This window comes from Triticum urartu, chromosome 7A (genome assembly GCF_056163025.1).
Source record: "Triticum urartu cultivar PI428250 chromosome 7A, HENAU_Tu73, whole genome shotgun sequence".
Lineage (NCBI taxonomy): Eukaryota > Viridiplantae > Streptophyta > Magnoliopsida > Poales > Poaceae > Triticum > Triticum urartu.
This window is the reverse complement of record NC_141879.1, coordinates 53,864,004-53,885,138: the sequence shown is the minus strand read 5'-3', so window position 1 is coordinate 53,885,138 and position 21,135 is coordinate 53,864,004. Positions and strand designations below refer to the sequence as shown.

General features: G+C 44.1%; 1 protein-coding gene and 1 pseudogene across 1 annotated transcript; one reads left to right on the top strand and one right to left on the bottom strand.

The window, feature by feature from the left end:
- The first annotated feature begins 6,196 nt into the window (after positions 1-6,196).
- Positions 6,197-11,207, top strand: LOC147957660 (uncharacterized; annotated as a pseudogene).
- Positions 11,208-17,532: 6,325 nt separating this feature from the next.
- Positions 17,533-19,371, bottom strand: LOC147957659 (uncharacterized). Its single transcript, XM_087531801.1, has 2 exons — positions 19,037-19,371; positions 17,533-18,232 (listed from the first exon to the last, which is right to left on the bottom strand). Exons 1-2 carry the CDS (start codon positions 19,369-19,371, stop codon positions 17,533-17,535), a joined length of 1,035 nt encoding a protein of 344 aa, XP_087387927.1.
- Positions 19,372-21,135: the final 1,764 nt, after the last annotated feature.

The following is a 21,135-nucleotide window of genomic DNA, read 5'->3' as shown; positions in this document are numbered from 1 at the left end:
GATTCATGATCATTACAGGAATTCAAAGATATAATTTGGCTACACGAACTTTTCCAAATTATTATTTTTTGAATTTTTGGAACTATGTCAAAATCCGTAATTATCTAAATAAGAAAAACTAAAACTAAAGAAAAAATCAGAAAAAGAAAATAGGGGGCGCCGCGCCGCCACACATGGCTGACCCAAATGGTCCGGCCCTGTAGCGCGCCTCGCGCAGGCTAGGAGGCCTCTGTAACGTGCCTGGAATAGGAAATCCAATTGGAGACAACCTAGTCAGCGGGCGCCCCTATATCTCGCGGGAGCAACTAGTTAACGAGCGCTCCTTCGGGAGCCTCACAACGATCAGCGCCACTTGGCGCGCTCTCAGCCATTCGCCACGTGTCGCGCTCTGAACGTTCCCTTCAGACTTTGTTTTTTTTTCTGCACGCGTTTTCGGTTTTTTAAACGGTTTTTTTCCGGGTTTTTTTGACGTTTTGGTTTTCCCTCGGTCTTTCTTAGCTTTTCGAACAAAAAAATTTCGAATTTTTTTTCACGAAAAAACGCGATTTCTTTTTTTTCCCTTTCGCGGAAGTCACGGTTTTTCTTCCGCGAGAGGTACGGTTGTGCTTTATCGAGAGTCACGGTCGTGCCTTTCGGAAACGAAAAAAAACGCGTTTTCTTTTTTTTTCCTTTCACGAGAGTCACGGTTTTTCTTTCGCGAGAGGCACGGTTGTGCTTTCGCGAGAGCCACGGCCGTGCCTCTCGGAAAGGGAAAAACAAAACGCGTTTTCTGTTTTTTTTTGTGAGAGTCACGGTTTTGCTTCCGCGAGAGGCATGGTTGTGCTTACGCGAAAGTCACGGCCGTGCCTCTCGGAATAGGAAAAAAATACGCGTTTTCTGTTTTTTTTTCTTTCGCGAGAGTCACGGTTTTGCTTTCGCGAGAGGCACGGTTGTGCTTTTGCGAGAGTCACGGCCGTGCCTCTCGGAAACGGAAAAAACGCATTTTCTGTTTTTTTTCTTTCACGAGAGTCACGGTTTTGCTTCCACGAGAGGCACGGGCGTGACTTTTTTGGAAAGTGAAAAAACCGTGCTCCCGATTCGGTTTTTTCGCCCGGTTTTTTTAGTGAATTTTTTTGTCAAAACCTATCAACATGGGATCTAGTTTTAAGATCTCGACGCGAGGAATCCAATGGTGAAAACGGTTCGAGATTTGGACGCACGGTTTAAGAGATAAAACATTTTGAATAAACGGATCTACAACAAAAGGGAAAACTCTCAGATTGCGACAAGTGACGCGCTGCATGTGCGCGACTTGTCGCGACCTGAGAAAGTGGAGTGTTCTTTGCAACGAGTACTCCTTAATTAGTGATTTCGATATCTCGCCTTCAGCGACTCCAGCTTTTGACAACCAAGTCAACGGGCCGTCCAATCAAGACAGCACGCCGGCCCAACACACAGGCTCTTTTCTTGTTTTCTTTTTCTCTTTATTTTGTTATTTTTATTATACTTTAAAATATATATTACAAAAATACGCAGAAGAAAGCAACTGAAAAATGTTGAAAAATATTAAAAAATGTTGATCAAGTATTTCACAAAGTTAATTATGCATTCGGAAATTGTTAAACATGTATAGAATTTTTTTATCATGTATTAAAAGATGAAGAATTTTTATCATGTAAATAATCATGTTAAACCTGCAATTAAAAAATGGGCAGGTATTTGAAAAATGTTAATCAAGCATTTGGTGCATGTTAAATGTGTATAAAATGGATGTTGAACATGTATTTAAAATGGTGAAATGTTATAATCATATATGTATATGGTGTTTGAATAATGCTAATCAAGCGCGTGGAAAATATTAAATTTGAATAGAAGAAATATTGAAAATGCATTGATTTTTTAATCTTTTTATTTCAAATCAGTTACTCAAACATTTAAAAAAAATTATAGAAAAAATGTTGACACGTTACTAAAAGCACGACGAGTAATTTGGAATGGAGGGAGTATTAATAAAATTTTAATATAGTATACTAAAAATGTTAAAAATGTTGACTATATATTGAAAAACAGTTAATTGCTGTTTAAAAATGTTAAAGGTGTACTCGAATTTTTTTGTTGACATATAGACAAAATTTATAGAATGAAAACTAATAGAAATAAAAAAGTGAAAAAACAAAAGAGATAAAAAATTAACCAAAGAAAAATAGAAATTAAAATTACAACTGTAGTAGGAAATACAAAATTAAATAAAATAAAAATAGAAAACCTGGGTAGTAATAAGAAAGGAAACAGAAAAAGGAACAAAAGAACCTGTTAGTCAAGCAGTTTTTTAACTACTTCGTGCCCTTCAGAAACATGAAAGCCAGTGGAAACCCAGTGTTTACCTTCAAATTTTTCGCGCCCTTACCTTGTTTTACTACCTATAGTACGCACGCTGCGTCAAGTTATCGAGCGACCGCACATATTTCACAAACGAGAGATGACTTCGGCCGGCCCATTCAGCGCTTCATCAATCCCGGTTTCTACCTGGTCTCCACCCGTCAAAAAACCTGTTTTGTTTTTGGTTTTGGGGACCTTTTCGAAGGTTTCTAAACCCTTTTTTTGTTTTTATTTATTGTTATTGTTATTTTTCCTTTTTTTGTATCACATTTTTTCTTTGTATTTTATATTCATTTTTCGCTTTCATTTTTATTTATTTATTTATTTTTTTCACAAAAGTTTTGTGTCTTTCAAAATTGTTCACAAGTTTTCAAAAAGTTCATGTTTTAAAATTTATTCAGGAGTTGCAAAAAATGTTCGTGTTTCCAAACATATTTTCGGTGTTCAAAAAGAATTGGTGTTTTCATGAAATATTTGTGTTTCCAGAAATTGTTCCTGTCTGCAAATAGAATTCTCAGATTTTCAAAAACAAATCAGTATTCAAATTACTTCTGCACTTTAAAAAAATAGTCCAGTTTTCAAAAATTGTTCGCGTTTCCAAATATTTTAAAAGAGTTTCAAAAAATGTTCCTATTTTATAGTCCAGTTTTAAAAAAATAATTTTCGAAAAATGGTCATGTTTTTAGAAAATGTTTTGAGTGAAAAATGATCACGTTTCATGAAACATTCATTTTGCAAGATGCCGATCTTTTTATAAACATGAACGATTTTTGGAATCCTGAAGATTTTCCCAAGAAAGCGAAGAATTTCTGAAGTTTCTTACCATTGTTTGTAAAATACTAACAAGTTCTGAAAACACTACCATTTTCTGAAATTTTCAAAACATAATAATGAAAAGACGACATTTTTTCGAATTTCTGTACAAATTTGAGCTTCGAAAACATTCTTTGGAATTTCAAACTTAAAATTCAAAAACACGAAGATAAAAAAAGAAAAAGGAAATGTTTGGATATGCGTTGGTATTGGTTCTTATAATCTTGTGCTGCTACGAAATAACTACCTCTCATTATCTACCGTGTCTAACATGCAAAGTTTCTTTGCTGGAGTTCGATCCTAGGTAATGCTTGATTTTTATGCGAAATTATAGTCACTACAGTAGTCGATCGGTGGCACATCCACTCTTTGACAGTCAGCCAGCCCAGTCAGAGCCGCCTGTGCATTTTTCCGTCACACTGCAGCCATAAGCGGCAAATAGGAGCTCCCCTAGACCACAGCTCTTGCGAGCAGTGCGTGCGGCGGCCCAAGAACCCGATGCTCATGTTTTCGCAAATTGTTTTGTAAAAAAGTTGAAGAATTTGGAAAAGAAATTTTGCAAAAAGGTGAAATTTCCTTAATTTGAAAATTTTCAAAGAATATATAAAAGTTACAAATTTTAAAAATTTAGAAATTTGAAAATAGTTCAAGAGAATGAAAAAGTTTGTGCAAAAACATAATGAACTTCAAAAATATTCACAACATTTGGATTTTTTTTCTAAATTCAGAAACAATTGGTGCAATTAAAAAGTAAAAAAAAACTGGACGAAACCAACCAAAATCTGGTTCAGAAAAAAAAAAGTAGACGGAAAGGGAAGGTCCTGTTCGGCGACCTCAGTGCCGCTTATATAAGTTGGCTCTCGAAGGAAATCACTACTGGGCCGGCCCCAGCATCACTCGCGTACGGCGAGAAAAAAATAATCAACAATTTTGTTTTTTGCGGGTTGTGTGGATCAAACTTGCATGCCATCGTCGATCCAATTAGCGCAGTAACTAGTGCAGCACGATGACTTTCATGTTTTGTATCCGAAAAGAGCGCTATTTGACCCTTGTTGTCGGTCCAATTATAAATTATTTGAAAAAGAATACATGTTTTTGAAATTAATTCACAAATTATAGAAAAGTTCATCGATTTTGAAAAGGGAATCATGGATCTAATAAAACATGTTCTCAGATACTACATGTATAAATTTGTCCTCGGATACTACATGTATCCTGACGCAAGTACTCATGTTCCTCTAGACCTCTCACCCGTCATGGGAGAGATCCATCAGGCAGGGGCGGAGCTACGTACAGCTACCCGGTGTCACTGGCACCGGGTGCAATTTACACTTACTTATTGGTTTAGTATGTAGGTCATTGAATTGTTTGATATGTAGGCATGTGTTCTCTATGTGGACACCGGGTAATTTTATGTCTGGATCCGCCCCTGCCATCAGGTACTACACAACCAGCTCTATATGCTTTTCCCCCCAAAAAAACTCTATATGCTTTTCTGGCCACCACATGTAGAATCAAATACCTGTCGTTTTTTTTTCATTTTTGATAAGATTTGCTCGAATTCAACAAAATGTGATCAAAGCTTGGAAACATTGTAAACAAAATTGAATGCTTCTGTGTTTACAATAACCGAAAGTTTTCAAAGATTACAATTTTTTTCTACTGGAAACCCGTAATTCGGAAGCCATAGGAAAAGAACATGAATATCTGTTCTTTACATGTGTATAGTCCAAATCTCGCAGATATTCTTACGTTTTTCTCTCTAGATAGAAGGGCGTGGCAACATGCGTGAAGACGTTCTTTTTCTACGATGCATGTGAAGAAGTTGGATGAGAGTTCATTTTGGCCAACTTTTGCATATATTATGACTTACTTCTTTTTTTGCGGGTATTATGACTTACTTCTGTACTAACTCTGTAATCTTAAATTACATGCATGGTGTCTTTAAAGATACAATATTATGGCTGGAGATAGAACAAAATTGTGAGTGTTCCAAATAGTCCAATATCTTGCATTAAGATGTCTTATTCTTCCGTAAATATGTCTCTAAGGTGGGCAGGGCACAACAACGCACGCCTTTATGATCTAGTTCTATCGGTATGGCATAGTGGTTACAGCGGTATGCTCTGACTCGAGAGGTCTCGAGTTCGAAACCAGCGGGCGCACATTTTTATCCTTTTTTTAAAGTTTAACAGAAAAGAAATAATTATTAACTTTTCTTTTGAGGGGTAAAAACATGAAAATATATTAAATGGTCCGACCCAGCGCGAAGCAGGGTGTGCGCCCTGTAACATTTCTGCCATTAACGGGCGCCAAATAGGAAATGCATTGTGTGGCTAGTGTCATAAAAGAAAAGCTTGCGTGGCTTGCGCTGGCGGTGCCCAGCCAGCCCGCATGCGTTCGGCCACGCATGGAGACAATGTGCACGTGTTCCCTTTACTCCCGTGAATTTTTTCTTTGGACTCTGATAAGTGCCACACGTGTGGCACGAAGCAATTTCGCTCTGACGTTTTTTGATGGCAATTTTAGTTATCTAAGGATGACAACTTTAATTGTGAAGCATGATAACTTTCTGTTTGATCGCAAGTTTCAGTTTTTTTTTGAATTTTTTTCAGATGACAATTTTAGTTATAAAAATATCAGGGCGGTGTTACTTCGTGCCACACGTATGGCACTTATCATTTGAGTTTTCTTTTTACACATATAAGTCAAGCGACAAGCGATTAAAAAAAAGCAAAAATGCCAAAACGGAGGGTTATCATAAGGCATGACATCATCTTAGATGTCACTTGTCCTAGACAAACCCTAAAATTGAATCCGTGCCAGCCGTCAAATAAGCAAAACTCTCAGATCCGAAAAGCTGTTTCCAGATCCTGCACTCCGCATGCAAGGGGAGCCTCGTCGCAAATGCCTCTTGCCTGGTAACCCTAGGACTAAAAGATCTCAGTTCGTTAGTTAGGCATGCAACAAACTAAATAACCCATTACTCACCTAGGTAGGCTCTTGGCCAGTTGGCCGGCGTGGCATGGAGATCCAGAAGAGCTCCCCGTGCTCTTGGCAGCCGCCGGAGCAACGGCACGGTCGGCGGTGGCGACCATATGCAAACGCAAGTACGTCCCGGCTTCTTTTCTTGGTGGCATCAAATAATTGCTACTGATATATGGGTTTTTCCCTCGTATTTGTATGATTGATTGACAAACATCACTAGTACAGGCAGACTTTTCCTTTGCCCTTTTGTTTCTCTAGGGTAGGCAAAACTATTCTCGTTACAGTATTATTAACTAATAAGCGACATGTAATTCCAGTTCAGGTTCAACGAACAATTTATTAATCCTGGCCTTATTCTAAATTCCTTATTCAATCATTATGCTAAGGCCACTGCTATGCGTAAACCGGCTGATGGTAGGGGTTTTTAAACCGCCTTGCCAGCCGTTGGTCTCTGTTAATTCGGACCGTTTGATCCCTGAACCATAACAACACTATTTCCCAACAAAGCATATATCTCTCTAACACCGCCTAGTGCATCCTCGCTCCCGCGCGAGGAGCTGCAGTTGGCCGACGTGTACAAGCCGTAGCGCTCAGGATGCAGCAGCCGCGTCACCGGTCATCCCACACCAAAATCGCCGACGAGCTCACCATGCATGCACGGCCATGGCTGCAGCGCCGGCTTGCAACAACGATGCTGCTGGAACCACCCCTTGAAGCACCGACAATCCTCCAGTGGGCTGGCAATGCTCCAACACAACACTGGTGATGCATTTTTTGCAACACCGGCGATGCTCCGGCTGCCCGCCGACGATGCTCCATTGTGGCACCGCCGATGCTCTATTGCAGCAGCGGCGACGTTTCGACGGGCCGGCAATGCTTCATTGCAACACCGGTGATGCTCCAGCGGCCCCGACGATCCTCCATTGCCGCACCGGTGTAGCTTCGATGAGCCGGCAATGCTCCAACACAACACCGGTGATGCTTCGTTGCCACACCGGCGATGCTCCAATGGCCCCAATGATCCTCCATTGCCGCACCGGCGATGCTTCGACGGGCCGGCAATACTCCAACACAACACCGGTGATGCTTCGTTGCAACAACGGCGATGCTCCAATGGCCCCAACGATCCTCCATTGCCGCCCCGGTGATGCTTCGACGGGCCAACAATGCTCCAACACAACACCTATGATGCTTCGTTGCAATACTGGTGATGCTCCAATGGCCCCAACGATCCTCCATTACCGCACCGGAGATGCTTCGACGGGACGCCAATGCTCCAACACAACACTAGTGATGCTCCGGCGGCTCCGACGATCCTCCATTGTTGCACCGGCGATGCTCTGGCTGCCCCATCGATCCTCCATTGCCGCACTGGCGATGCTCCGGCTGCCCCATCAATCCTCCATTGCTACACCAGCAATGCTCCATTGTAACACTGACGAGGTTCCGGCGCCCGGCGCCGCTCCATTGCAGCCCCGGCGACGCCCGGAGCACCGGTGTGCTCCTGCATGGCAAGACTAAGCGCCGCAAAAAACTTCAACATAGCATCAACGACGTCTCCAACAAAGCTTCATTGCAGCTCCGGCGACGCACCATTGCAGCCCCGGCGAAACTCCATTACAGCCCCGGCGCCGCCACAAAAAACTCCAACGCAACAATCAATGGTGAGCAGGCCAGTCTCCCCTACGTGCTCCCTTGCAGCACCGGCGGCGAGCGGCGCCTACGGCCTTCATGTTGCGTTGCAACACCGGCGACGAGTAGCCCAGCCCAGTCTCCTCCTGGGTGCTGCGTAGAAGTGCCGCCCTCCGTAACACATTTGCACCGAGACGCCTGCAACCATCACCTCGCAGGAGTGGCGGCAACCTATCTCGCAGCACCAACCACCTCCCCGCTCGCTGCAGCGGCAAACTTCCCTTGGATAGCAGCATGGCCATGGGGTGAGTCATCTTCTCCACAGGTTTCCTTGGGAGGGGTGAGGAGGGGGGTACTCCAATAAGTTGGGCAACTATAGCTTAGGAAGACAAAGCACATGGCGGCTGCGGCAAAAAAAAAGCGAAGGAGAAAGCAAACGCCGATGAGATCCATGGCGGAGGCGAAGAGAGGAAACTGGTATGGTATCCTTTGGCTTTGGAGACGGATGTGGTGGTTGGAAGAGATAAGATGGAGAGAGAGAGAGGGGGGGGGGGGGGGGGGGAAGCGGTGCGTTGGTTCACAGAGACACGTGGCGGAAGAGCAAGGCGGATGAAGTTTCATTGTTTTCATCCGGTGGAAAACAAGAGTTTTCCTTATGCTAAAGGGATCCCCGAACTGAATGAGATATACCATGTAGTGGGAAACACAAATTTAGACCACTTTCAGGTGTTGATTGTGTTTTTCTATTCGTTTATAATCCTTAAGAAGTGCTCACGGAATGGGAAGCACAAATTTAGACCACTGTCAGGTGTTGATTGTATTTCTCTATTCATTTAGACACCGATAGCTCTTCTCGTGTGACTGAAGGAAGGTTCATTATGTGTGGCACTAATCTATTTTTATCTTCTAATTAGAGCGGGATTCATTCCAATTAGGAAGTTAAGCGGATTCAGGCGGGCTATCGATCTAAATATGATGCCTGCTTCTTCCTTGATGTTATGACATCTCGATCATTGCCTTGTTTTTTGCAGTAAACGGAACAAATGGCTCACCCTGCAGCAATCAAACTCACCAAGCGACCGTAGGCTCTTCCAGTTCCAGCAGCATGATATCACACATTGAGCTTCCAGAGGTATAATATATCGCAGCCAATTACTCAACTGTTGCCAACAGCCAGTGTTTCATTTGTGGTAAATTAGTTACTCCTTCCGTCCTAAAAATTCATGCATTTTTAGGTTTCCAATCTTAAGTTTGATCAGAATTTATAATACCAATAGGCATCATTAAATATATTTTCATATTGTACATCAGTTTGGTGTCAGTAAGATAGTCTGACTTAGGAGTTAGGATAAAGCTAGACGAGCACTTATTTGGGAGTGGAGGGAGTATTATTTATTGCACGGATTTTATTGGAGGGCCTAAAAAATCACAACCTACATATTTGAACTTTTATTGATATCTATCTACCTACATCCTTGATCTTTTATTGGTATCTAACTTTCACTAATTAGCAAATATATATGGTAACCTTTTGCTACTTGTACATCTTGTGCAGGATATCTTGCGGCACATATATTCCTTGTTGACAATGCGAGATGCAGCTCGCAGAACATGTGTGTCTCAGAGATTTCTACATTTCTGGAGGTGCTTCCCCAAGCTGGTATTCAATCCGGAAACTTTGGCCGTGGGCAGACAACCTTTTTTTCGGGGTGGAGATAGAGGCAAGTATATTTTCAGGAAAGCACAAGAGGTGCTTGAGAACCACTCAGGCATTGGAGTGAAGACGCTCAAGCTTCACCTCTCCACCTGTTGCAAGAAAGACATCGACACCAGCCTTCTGGCTGGCTGGCTCCAAGCCTTTGTGAAGCCCGGAATCGTCGACCTCGCTGTGTTGCTGCCTGATTGCTATGCATCTGAATACAGCTTTCCATACCCGCTTCTGTTAAATGATGATGTGGCCAACAGCAGAATGCCCTCAGTTCTTAAGTCTCTTTACCTCAGCTCATGTGGCTTCCATCCCACACCCACAGACGACCCAAGGATGCTTGCTTTCTCTTGGAGCTTATCGAGACTGCGATTGTGCAAGGTCGGTGTCACTGGGAATGAAATATGGTTTTTTCTTTCTAGCTGCTTCTCTCTAGAGCGGCTGGATCTCTCAAACTGCGACATGATAACCTACCTGAAGATACCCCATGTTCTACGGAAGCTCAAAACAGTGTGGGTGAGAATGTGCAGAGAGCTGGGGGTGATCGAAAGCCATGCTCTGAAGCTCTCCACCTTTAGCTACGAAGGACGGCGGTTGTCGAGATTCACACTCGGAGACTCATTGGAGACGGAGGAGTTGGACATGCACGCCGCACACATGCAGGACATGCTCCAGTATGCAGGCAGCAATTTGCCATCCATTGCACCAAACCTTGAAACGCTTGTGCTGTGAACATTTCATGAGGTAAGTACGACCCACATTAAAATTATATGGTGGATGTGCAACTATGTAGATGATAGAATCATAAAAATGGGAATCAATATTATGATGATGATGTTTGTTATTTTTAGAAGCTGAAGGCACCTGCAATGACCGACACATTTAAGCACCTCAAGCATCTCGTTATCTGCCTTGGTGAATGTGGTGAATTCTGCACAGGCTATGACTTCCTTTGTCTGGCTTCTTTTCTTGATGCTTGTGTTGCGTTGGAGACTTTCATCTTACGTGTAAGTGCTTCTTGATCATCTCCTCCATATGTTTAAGAACATTTACATGCGTCTTATCAATAGGTTAATGGCTTGCCCATTACAAACGATGATGTTTGTAATGGTACATAATAGATTGAAATAAATCTGCTACCAGCATCAGATTTTTTTTATTTCTTATGAACAACAAATTAATCCTAGAAATACATTCATATCTGCAGATTGAAGATGGTTTCGGATGGTACAAGAAGTACCTTATTTACGGGAAACCAGATGAAAATCCATTGTAATCCAGGATAGAGCTCCCCGGATTCTATCAGGGCGGCCTTGTAAACCTTAGGAAGGCGACCATCACAGGCTTCTGCTCTGCCAAGAGCCTTGTCGAGCTAACATACCACATCCTCGAGCGGGCGGCATCCTCGTTGCAATGCCTCGTCCTGGACACCTCCCCCGGCTACGACAGAAAGTTGTCCACCTTCGACAGGTGCTTGCCGATGTGCATGAAAGCTCTCCGGGATGCTGAGAAGGAGCTCGCTGATGTAAGGCGATATGTCGAGCCAAAGGTCCCTGACGGTGTTGAGCTGAAGGTTCTTGGGCCCTGCAGCCAGTGCCATTACATGGATGCCAAAGCTATGGAGGAGGCAGAATCGAAAACTGGACAGAGGTTTTTGCAGCGTCAAGAAGATGGCAGCATTGCCTTGGTTTTTGTTCAGCCAAGGAGCTAATATGCCGATGTTAAACTCTACGTATGTTTGACCTATAATTTTCTTATTAAAGTTCAGTCACTACATGTGTAAAATGTTGTTTTCTCTCGAAAGATGGGTGTTAAATGTTCTGTTATCTCCTTTTTGCGATGGTTAGGGTCCCTTTGATTCAGAAGAATAAAAAAATCGCAGGAATAGTAAAAACATAGGATTGTGATGTCATGCTCATCTGAATCATACTCCCTCCGTTCCTAAATATCGGACTTTCTAGAGATTTCAACAAGTGACTATATATGGAGCAAAATTGTTGAATCTACGCTCTAAAATATGTCTATATACATCCGTATGTGGTAGTACATTTGAAATCTCTAAAAAGACTTATATTTTGAAACGGAGGAAGTACATGATTTTGGTTTGTTTGGTTGGATTCTTTCAAGAGATTTGAGTGCATGCTAAAATTCCTATGAAAGGTAATACAAACGAATTCTTCGAAAGAATTTTGAATAGTTGACCATCTTTGAATAGTTCCTAGTTTTCTCTTTCCAAAAAGATTTTTTGCATTTTTTATTAGATTAGGTGAGGTTGCAAGACCATTTGATGATAGCAATCCCGGGTAACATGGTAGGTGCTCCAACAATGATGCCTCCAGAAATGGGAATGATGACAAACGAGCATTGTCGTTGCTCGACCAAACCACTGAGGCTAGATCATGGGGGTTTCATCCTGGAGAGGAGTTTAAATAAACTCTATGCAATGTCTTCAAGGAGGGCACACCACGTGAATGACGCCATTGTCAGGTACGGCCAATGGTGGTCAGACCTAGATTTTCACCCCTGGAACTCGAGCCCATGCACTAAAAAAGAACGACCTAGCCAATGTTGCCCTGTGTTTCCATCACTTGTCATTCCATCAGCGCACAATAGCACAGACGTATAGTCCTGTTGGACCTAGTCACACAATTAGAACCCTTCCCTCGTTACACATGTTGTCAAGAAGCGCATATGGATGCCTATCATTTCTACCGATCCCATGTTGTCGAGAATCCGGACCGCAAACGCGGCCAGGCCAATAACATGGGGCACCTAGCACCTCGAGAACCAACCTGCGGGTTGATGGTTAGGAGGATTGTTGCATCTCAACCCACTAGTGATCAAACCTCAGGTTTGACACTTATGCATCTTATAAAGAAAGAATATTCTTTCACTGAGAAGCAATGTTTCCGTCAATAGAGAGGTGTATGTGGTTTCTTAATCAATTTCAAGATTTGCCGGCTTGATCTTTTGGAGGTGCTCATCGATCGATCCACAGCTAGCAGCAACACATTGTTGACTATGGTGGAACCAAGGAAGAGCTTGGGCGGCAGCGCAGGGAGGGAGGATTTAGAGTGATGGAAGGAGATGTAGTTGCGGCCCGGGTCAACCAGGAAGAGTGGAAAGGGTGGTAAGGTGTCACGGGCTTGGCCTTCATTATTTTCTTGAGGTCATCTGGGGCGGTGTGTAAGATCCCTTGTAGAAAACTTGTACGTCAAAAATGAGGAAGTGATCTATTATCTTCGGGTATTTACCGCATCTATATGCAGATATACTGACCCTATTTAACACATGCTGATAAGTCACCCACATTCAGTTGAAGATTTTCTGCCCGTTTATCCATCATGCCTCATCTCTATACCACCAGGTGTCTCTCTATTTGATCAAGAATCTCTACTTATTCGACATGGATAACTAGTGTGTGTCTCTAGATTTGTGTATCATGATACATAGACCAGAAAATAGTTAAACTTGTGAGCTCTGATGCCTACAAGGCAGGGCCGCGGCAAACATTTTGTGGGCCCAAAGGTGCTTTAAAAATCTACTTATCTGTCTACATGTAATGTACTTAAATTACCTCATCTTAACTCAGCTAGCCACTAAGTACTATATGTTGTCTTTGTTGATACATTATCCAATAAATTACATGGACACCAATGACATTACTTGTATAACTAGCAACATTAACAACTAAGGTCATTGATATTATTGTACCCTTTTTACATGGAATTATCATTTTCACCATTACAAATATATTTCTTGTGCTACACTAAACTATATTTTGTTACGAAATGTACCATTTAGTTTACATTATCTAAGAATAAATATTCTATAGTGAGTTTTACCATAAATAAAGAGTTAAAACATTAGTTTCAAATTATTCCACCAATTTACTTATGTCCATTGATGTTTTATAATGCTTTTGCATATATATTAATGTTAACTACATGTAACTTGGTAGAGTGCTTTTAGAGTATATGGATATACCCTATAACTTCAGATGTATGGACTTCAAGTTAGTGAAGTTTAGGCATATTAAACAGATATCTGGAAGGTGCATGAAGTGTCAATTAGTGGTTGGAAAACTAGCAGGTTGTCAACAAACCACAATGATGCTCTTTAAGTTTTATTAGTGCTCCACATTTTGCATATGTTTGATATAATTCCTAGGTGGAACCACTATGGGGCACATGCGCCTTTATAACCTTCACAATCTAAATAGCTTGCACATTACAGATGTTGATCTTCTTATGCATAATTCCTACTCCTTCCGTTCATAAATATAGGTCTTTGTCGAGATTCCACTATGGACTATATACGGAGCAAAATGAGAGAATCTACACTCCAAAATGCATCTATATACATCCGTACGTGGTCCATACTCCATAGTGAAATATCTACAAAGACTTGTATTTAGGAACGGAGGGAGTACTTAGTTAAGGTATGCGTTCTTCCGTAGCATTTGCAAAAGTACTTAATTAGTTGGTGTACCAATAAGTTAGCATGAAGACGTTGTGGCTAAAGGGTAGTCAAAATTTTACTTCCAAAATCAATCGAATCCCATATTAGTATGCATAACTTATCAAAAGTTCAGAACAAATTATCCAGCACAAAAGGTTCAAAAAAATCTTTATCTATCCCCAAAAAATCATTACATACTGAGAAGAAAATCAGTGCAGATTGGACGCCGTATGTTATGACCTTCCAGATTGACGCTATATACCCATGTAATTCCATTTTTATCACTATTTAGGAAACAAATAAATAACATAGCAGTACACTGTTTAATTGCATAGTAGTAGCACATTAGTAACCCAACAAATCAATGCACAATTTAAGTAGGAATTAAATCAAGAAACGAATGCATATTTAATTTGCTGTTACAACCAGCACTGCACTATATATACCATGGAGTTGCCATGACACCAGCATAGTGGGGAAAGAACTCGGTTCAAAAGAAAAAGTATATACACAAGAAAAGGAAACAAAAGGGAGTAGAATTCCAGCATGGAAACCAAGAATATTGCGGCGCTCCTGTTCCTCCTCGCTGCCCTTCTTTGCCACGTGCGCACAGGTTCGTCTCCATCGCATGCATAGTAGTCTTTGTCATATCCACGGAGATCTATCCTAGTTAGGTGGTGTTTGGTTTCAGGGACATTTTTGTGTTGGGACTAGAAAAAGTCCCTAGCAAACCAAATATGATGAAACTTTTTTGGGATTTTTGCTAAAAGTCCTAAGAAGCACCTCCTTGAGATTCTTTTTTAGAAAGTCCTAAGAACTAGAAAAAGTCCTAGAACCAGAGAACCAAACACCACCTTAATCTTATGTAATGTGTATACATGCAGGTGGTGCCCAGCGATCTTGCGACAAATCCGACATAACTGTCGCTGCGGACTGGACGGGATTCTACGCCTTCGTCGGGACAGTCCAGAGGCAGCCGCTCTACGAGCTGCAGGTCGGGACGTCGTGCTCGTGCCCGATGAAAGACGTGCGCATCTCGTGCGGCGGCCTCGAGAACAGCATGGAGCCGCTGGACGCGAGCGAGGTGGAGCTGCACGATGGGATGTGTGTCCTCAAGAAGCCTGTCGTCAGGGGCTCGCCGGTCATCTTCACGTACTCATCGGATGTGCCAGTGAACTTCCGCGTGATTAATGCTACCCCTTATTGCTAAGCGCGTGCGTGCTTCCGGCAAAAACCACAGGCGCCATGAAAAAAGCCGTACTACTATTAATTCCTCGTGAATAAGACACTACTCAATTTCAAGTGGTTCTGCTTTCTGGGTGTCTTCTAGCAATTTTAGAAATTACTTTTGTGCATCTTGGATAAATAGACTCCCCTACCCTCCCAATATACTCCTATTTGTTATGGGTGGCTCACCTTGGCGTCCCCAGAACATTGAATCGCGTGGAAGGATGTTTCCTCCTCCCAACCGTCACCGCCGGTGCCACTACCAACTCCCGCACCTCCTCCACTACCCGAATTGAGCACTTTGCCGAGTGCCCTTGGCACTTGGAAATGAGCCCAATCCCCTCGGCAAAATCTTTCTCGAGTGTAACACTCAGCAAAAAGGGTGAACATGAGCACACACAAATGTGTCGCGGGTGAGCACAGCCTTGGCGGCCAACTGCATGCCCTCCTCGGCGACTTCCTTCCCGGCCTCCGCCAACGCCTCCCCGGCAATCTCCTTGGATGGAGCGGCATTTGTAGCTTTCGGGGCCATTGGTGTACCTATCCCCGCACGAGCTCGAGGATCCAAGTCCCTAGTTGGGCGCAGGCCAGCAGGCTAAGAGTGATGTTACACAATCAACTAACTCCATAGCTTGGCGCCATCCAACATGCCAATATTGATTTTACCCAATCAACTAACTATCAATGTACTTTATTAAGATTCATGTGCAATACAATTTTACCCAATCGGTAAAAACATGACCTTCCTGGTCAAATACGTTAGCGTGAAAAAGGTGGTTGAAATCTTGTATATAAAGATGCTTGATCAGGATCAGATCAGATATATAGACAAGATTGCGGAAATTCACAGGGGCACACACCTGTCCAGCCATGCCAGTCGGCCGATTGCCTTGCGATCCACAAAGTTGTTGGATCCCACACGAGAGCACAAATTTTTGTAAGTTTTAGTTTCCGAAACCTAAGATTTTATGTGTCGCAGCTTCTGAAACTTACGATTTTGTCGGTCGTTCGAACCAAGTTTCAGAGTTGAAATTAAAAGTTGCGACTTTGTCAATCACAAGTTTTGAAAATTATGATTTTTTCAGTCGCTTATACCAAACTTCAGAAGTTCAAACTTAAAAAAATTAAAAAAAACTCGTTAAAAAGTATTCAACACGAAAGCCTCATCACCGGAAACACAAATATAAAAATATAACTTAACTTGGACTTTTGATATAAAAGATGTGAAAGATTGAAAATAGAAAGCCAAAAGGTAGAATGGGTTGCACCTGCGTGCTACAAATCCCCTACCGACAGCCCGACTGGATTGCTAAAATAGTGGTGCTCGCATGATATAAAGGAAGTTTTAGCTGGAACACAAAATGGTGCACACATCTGTTATAAGTGTGGATAGCATCATTAGAAGGAGTACAGACGAAACGAACAAGAGTGCACCGCACTGCGATACAGCCCTGTTCGCATCCTACAATGGACGATCCAGGTCCAGGGTGCTACATGATTGGAGCAGAGCTCGCTAACTGCAGCCAGTTCATTTCTACTCTGCGCTCGGAGGACATGAGATACGGAGTGTCGGAGAAGATTTTGTAGTTTGAGTATCCAGCCGACCAGTGACCAATGAGATATTACAATTTTAGTATCCAGCCCTCCGTGAGATTTGCATCCATGATGGGCACCAACTGACCAAGACCGCAGTGGGAGAGGACACAATGCCACACTTCCCGGGCAAACACACAACCCAGCACATGGTGATCTGCAGTCTCGGACCCCTGATCGCATAGCGGGCACGTGATGGGGGACTACAGGCCGTGGCGCAGGCGTCTATCCGCCATCCAAATCCGACGCCTCATCGCTAGAAGTGAAGCTGACACTTGGCCGGAGCCCAAGCCTTCCAAAGGGCCTGGCCGCACAGGAATCTCTCGAGACCAGCAAAGAACACGTGGTAATCTGAGCTCGCAGAATATTCCTCGGACGGCGTTCACTTCCAAAGTATGTGATTCGGGATTCGAGGGAGAAGGTGCACCTCGAGAAGCTAGTCTGTGCCCTCCAAATCAAGTCCTAGTGTTTTGCAGATTTTGCATGGAAATTGTTATTCCTTTCCCAGAAAAAGAAAGTCTATATTCCTTACATATTAAAGCATTATTATACTTCCTCCGTTCCTAAATATTTGTCCTTTTAGAGATTTCAACAAGTGACTACATACGAAGCAAAATGAGCGAATCTACACTCTAAAATATGTCTATATACATCCGTATGTGATAGTCCATTTGAAATCTTTAAAAAAATAAATATTTAGGAATGGAGAGAGTATAAAGTACAATATTGTTATTATTGTTAAACAACAACAATATCTATGGATGCTTAGGAAGCAGCCAAAACGGTTTTCGTGATGGCTCCGCAACACCACTGCAAGGCTCCCTTACTTCCTCCGTCTTTTGTTCGAGGTCATACACGTGCAACAGCCCGTCGTGCAGGCTCATCCAGTACACGGTGTTTGGCAAGAGCCCAAACGTTGTAGCTGGACACCATCCCCCCAAAGAACAGCTCGAACCCAGAAGAATTGCCCGGTCCCCAATGTCGTCCATCCTAACTGGCTCCTTCGTGTCAAAATCAAGGCGATAGACGCCCACATCGATGATGGAGTGGAAGTCGGTGTTGTGGAAGAATATGTATGCCACGTAGAGCTCCCCGTCGAGGTCAACAAGGTATGCCGACGCCGCGGCCATGTAGTCTCCCACGGGGGTGAGCTGCACCCTTTTCATCGGCGTGGTGGAGAAGACTGGCGCCCCCATCGTCGACGAGAACTCGATGACGCCGATCTCGCTATGCTTCCGGAGGTAGTAGAACTTGCCGTGGCACGATGCCGCGCGGTATATGATCCTTTTCGTCGAGCTGTCGTTGCTGGGCAGCGGGATGCTACCAACATCGTACTCGTGTCTGACCCATTCCGACTCAGATGCCGGGTGACTCACATGGCAGTAATACATGAGCAGGGCCGTCTTTAGAAATTCAGGGCCCCGGTGCAAAATGCAAAATGAGGCCCTAAAATTTCTAGAATAGACAATTTCTTTATAGAAAAGATATGAATGAATTCCAACATTGCATAAATGATAGGCTTATCAAGGTAATAATGAAAAAAAAACAACCCTGAAGCAACTATCTTGGAAATCTTTGTGTGTGACAACTTGATAATGATCTACTAGCCTACTATATATCTTTCTTCAAAAAAGTGATCGATGAACTGACGCATATGCTTATAATATGCTCACTAATATAATTATTCAGCAAAACAAAATAGTCTAGATTAAATAAGGATTCAGTTTCAGCGCACATGTTGGACAGATCAGTGTTGCTCTCACCTTGGTCTCGGCCACGGGCTGCTTCTACTCGTGCGGTGGGATTTGCGACTAGCTAAGCGCCCAGCGGTCAATAGAACCGATGAATCAATTCTACATGCGGGTAGGGCTGCGGCTGTATCTCCGGAAAGGATATGAAGCGATCAATCAAACAACGCTGCTAGCCTCCGTCTCCGTGTGGCGGCGCTTTATTTTTTTCTCGTGAGGGCTGGATCGATAGATCGATCGTTCAGCAGATTGTGTCGATCGGGGGGACTCAGGAAAGCATCGTTTGGGGGAGATTGAGGAGCAGGCCCGGCCGGTAGTGCCAAAGACTAGCTGAGGAAGCCCAGTTACGTGCTAGGTCTGAAGAAAGGGCCCAAAACGAAAAACAATATACTAAGGTATTGGCCCAAATCGGGGGCCCCTGAAATTTGGGGGCCCTGTGCGGGTGCACAGCCTGCACAGGCCCCTGGACGGCCCTGTACATGAGGCTTGCGGACTTGTCGAGGAGGAGCACCGTATAGCCGTTAGGTCAGTGGGGTTGGCCGATAGAGTACACCCGGCCCTCATAGGCGGGTTCGTTAGAGATGGCAGGGTGATCTTGTTATTGTCGTTGGGAGCAGCATGTGGGTCCCACAAGAAGGTGGTGAGGGTGTCCGGATCCCACACGAGTACCCAGCCGTGCGAGGTCACCCAGCTCCGCTTGCTGCTGCGCAACTCGTCGACGTCGCAGGGGTGGCGCGCGCCATCGGACACGCTATAGAGCGTGGCCGGTTGCCTGTCGCCGTAGTCCAGGAAGAGGCACGGCAACGACGAGGCCACCGGCCGCCGGGTCGTCGACGATGTCGCCATGATGGATTTGGATGCTTTTTGTTCTTCTTTGAGGTATATATATATACCTAACCGCTGCTGGGTTTTCCTTGTTCAGCGGCTTGGGTGACGATCCCGTCGTTTTAAATAGACTCATTGTGTCAGCTCCGGCCGTGTCGGTTTCAGGCTGCCGGCATGTGTTTACATCTCGTGTTCGGTTTCAAGCTGCCGACTAGTAGTATATGGTTAAATCACGTGCAAGATATACGTGTGTTCAGTACGTTTCGTGTTCCACGTGACCACCCATAGGCCGTTTCACATGACTTGGTGACCACGTCAGGTCTCCTTCCGGTCACCGTGGACTTGTTCGGTTTGTTCGGCTCGGCGGGTGACGGGACTGACTGACCTAGCGACTGGTACGTGCGTGCCCGACACGTCCTACGCCAAAACATAATCTTCAACATCTATACCCCATACCTATACCACCTTGCTAATAAAGTCTCCAACGCTGACCTGTAAATTTTCTCTGCCATCCGTCCGTGGACAGGGTGGAACCAATCCACGGACACGGATGCGGCAGTTGGCCATCAAGCGTTGCATGCATACATTTCGAATATGGTTTAAATTAACTGCACGAAATTCAGGCAAATCGGGCGAATTTCATTCAAATTCGGATATAATTTATATAAAATAGCCAATACTTTGACCGTTTAACTAAAAACTAAAAAGAATCCTAAACTCTATAATGGAAAAGCAAGCGTGGTCATCCTGTCCTGCCGCACCACCGTCGCCGTCCGTGCCGCCGCCGCCGTCATCCCTACATCGGCGGAAGGGCACCCGAGGGCCGTGGCAGCATTGTCCGACGGTTACCTGTCGCTCGTGACGTAGCCCCCGCTCTGCCTCCTGCTGCGCGGTGCGACTGCCACCGAGGTCACTACCGACGCCGACGGAGCCCTCTGGCCGCCTTGCCCTTGCTGGTGTAGGTGGAGGTCTGGCCAAGAGACCACTCCTAGCTGTACTTGACGATCTCGCTGTCGAGACGACGGCAGCGCCTGGTGCCCTTCCGACTGGTGATGACGGAGTGGTCATGGGCCCATGCGGCGGCGAGGTCCGATTCGTTGCGGACCCTTTCCGGCTCCGTGTTGGCCTTGGCGAACGAGAGCGACAGACGGCGTTGCGCCAGTCTTACCGCACCCGCTGCCGCGCCACACGCTCCTCCTCAAAGACGACGGCCCTCAAGCTCGAGGAACCGTCGACACGGCCACCTTGAGCTAATGGAGGATGCGGCCACGCGCCTTTCTTATCGCCGGCAGTAGCTCCTCCTTGATGGACCAAATGTTCGAGCATCCAGCCGACGAGCGACCAATGCGATATTATCTCTGAGTATCCCGCCAACCAGTGAGCAAGGAGTGATTGTTGGTGCTAATCTTGTTACAAGATCAGGTTCAGATATTGCATTAGTCATTAGCTCCGTGCACTAGTTGTGTAGGCTAGTTTGTACGTGCATGTGTTTTCAATTTGTAGCCTAAAACGTCTTGAGATTTACGAAGTCACTGTAGATGCCTCGTCGTCGACGGAAACGTCTTCTCCCACTGAAAGCGCATCGCCGGAAATCCTGAAATAAATTCAGGAATAATGCAAGCACCAGGATTTGAACCCTGGTGGGTTGGGGATATCACTGTCCACCTAACCAACTCAATCACAGATTGATTCGCGTTCGCATTGAGGGTTGCTTTCTTCTGTTTTGTGTTCAGTTTGCATGTAGTTGACACTGTACATGTAACGTGCTGCATGCATTCGTTATGG

Bases quoted from the DNA above. Each gene is read 5' to 3' on its own strand.
- LOC147957659 (XM_087531801.1), bottom strand. From the start codon at position 19,371: ATGGCGACATCGTCGACGACCCGGCGGCCGGTGGCCTCGTCGTTGCCG. The intron at 18,233-19,036 runs GTGCTCCTCCTC...TGTCTATTCTAG, and splicing joins ACTGACCTAACGGCTATACG to AAATTTTAGGGCCTCATTTT.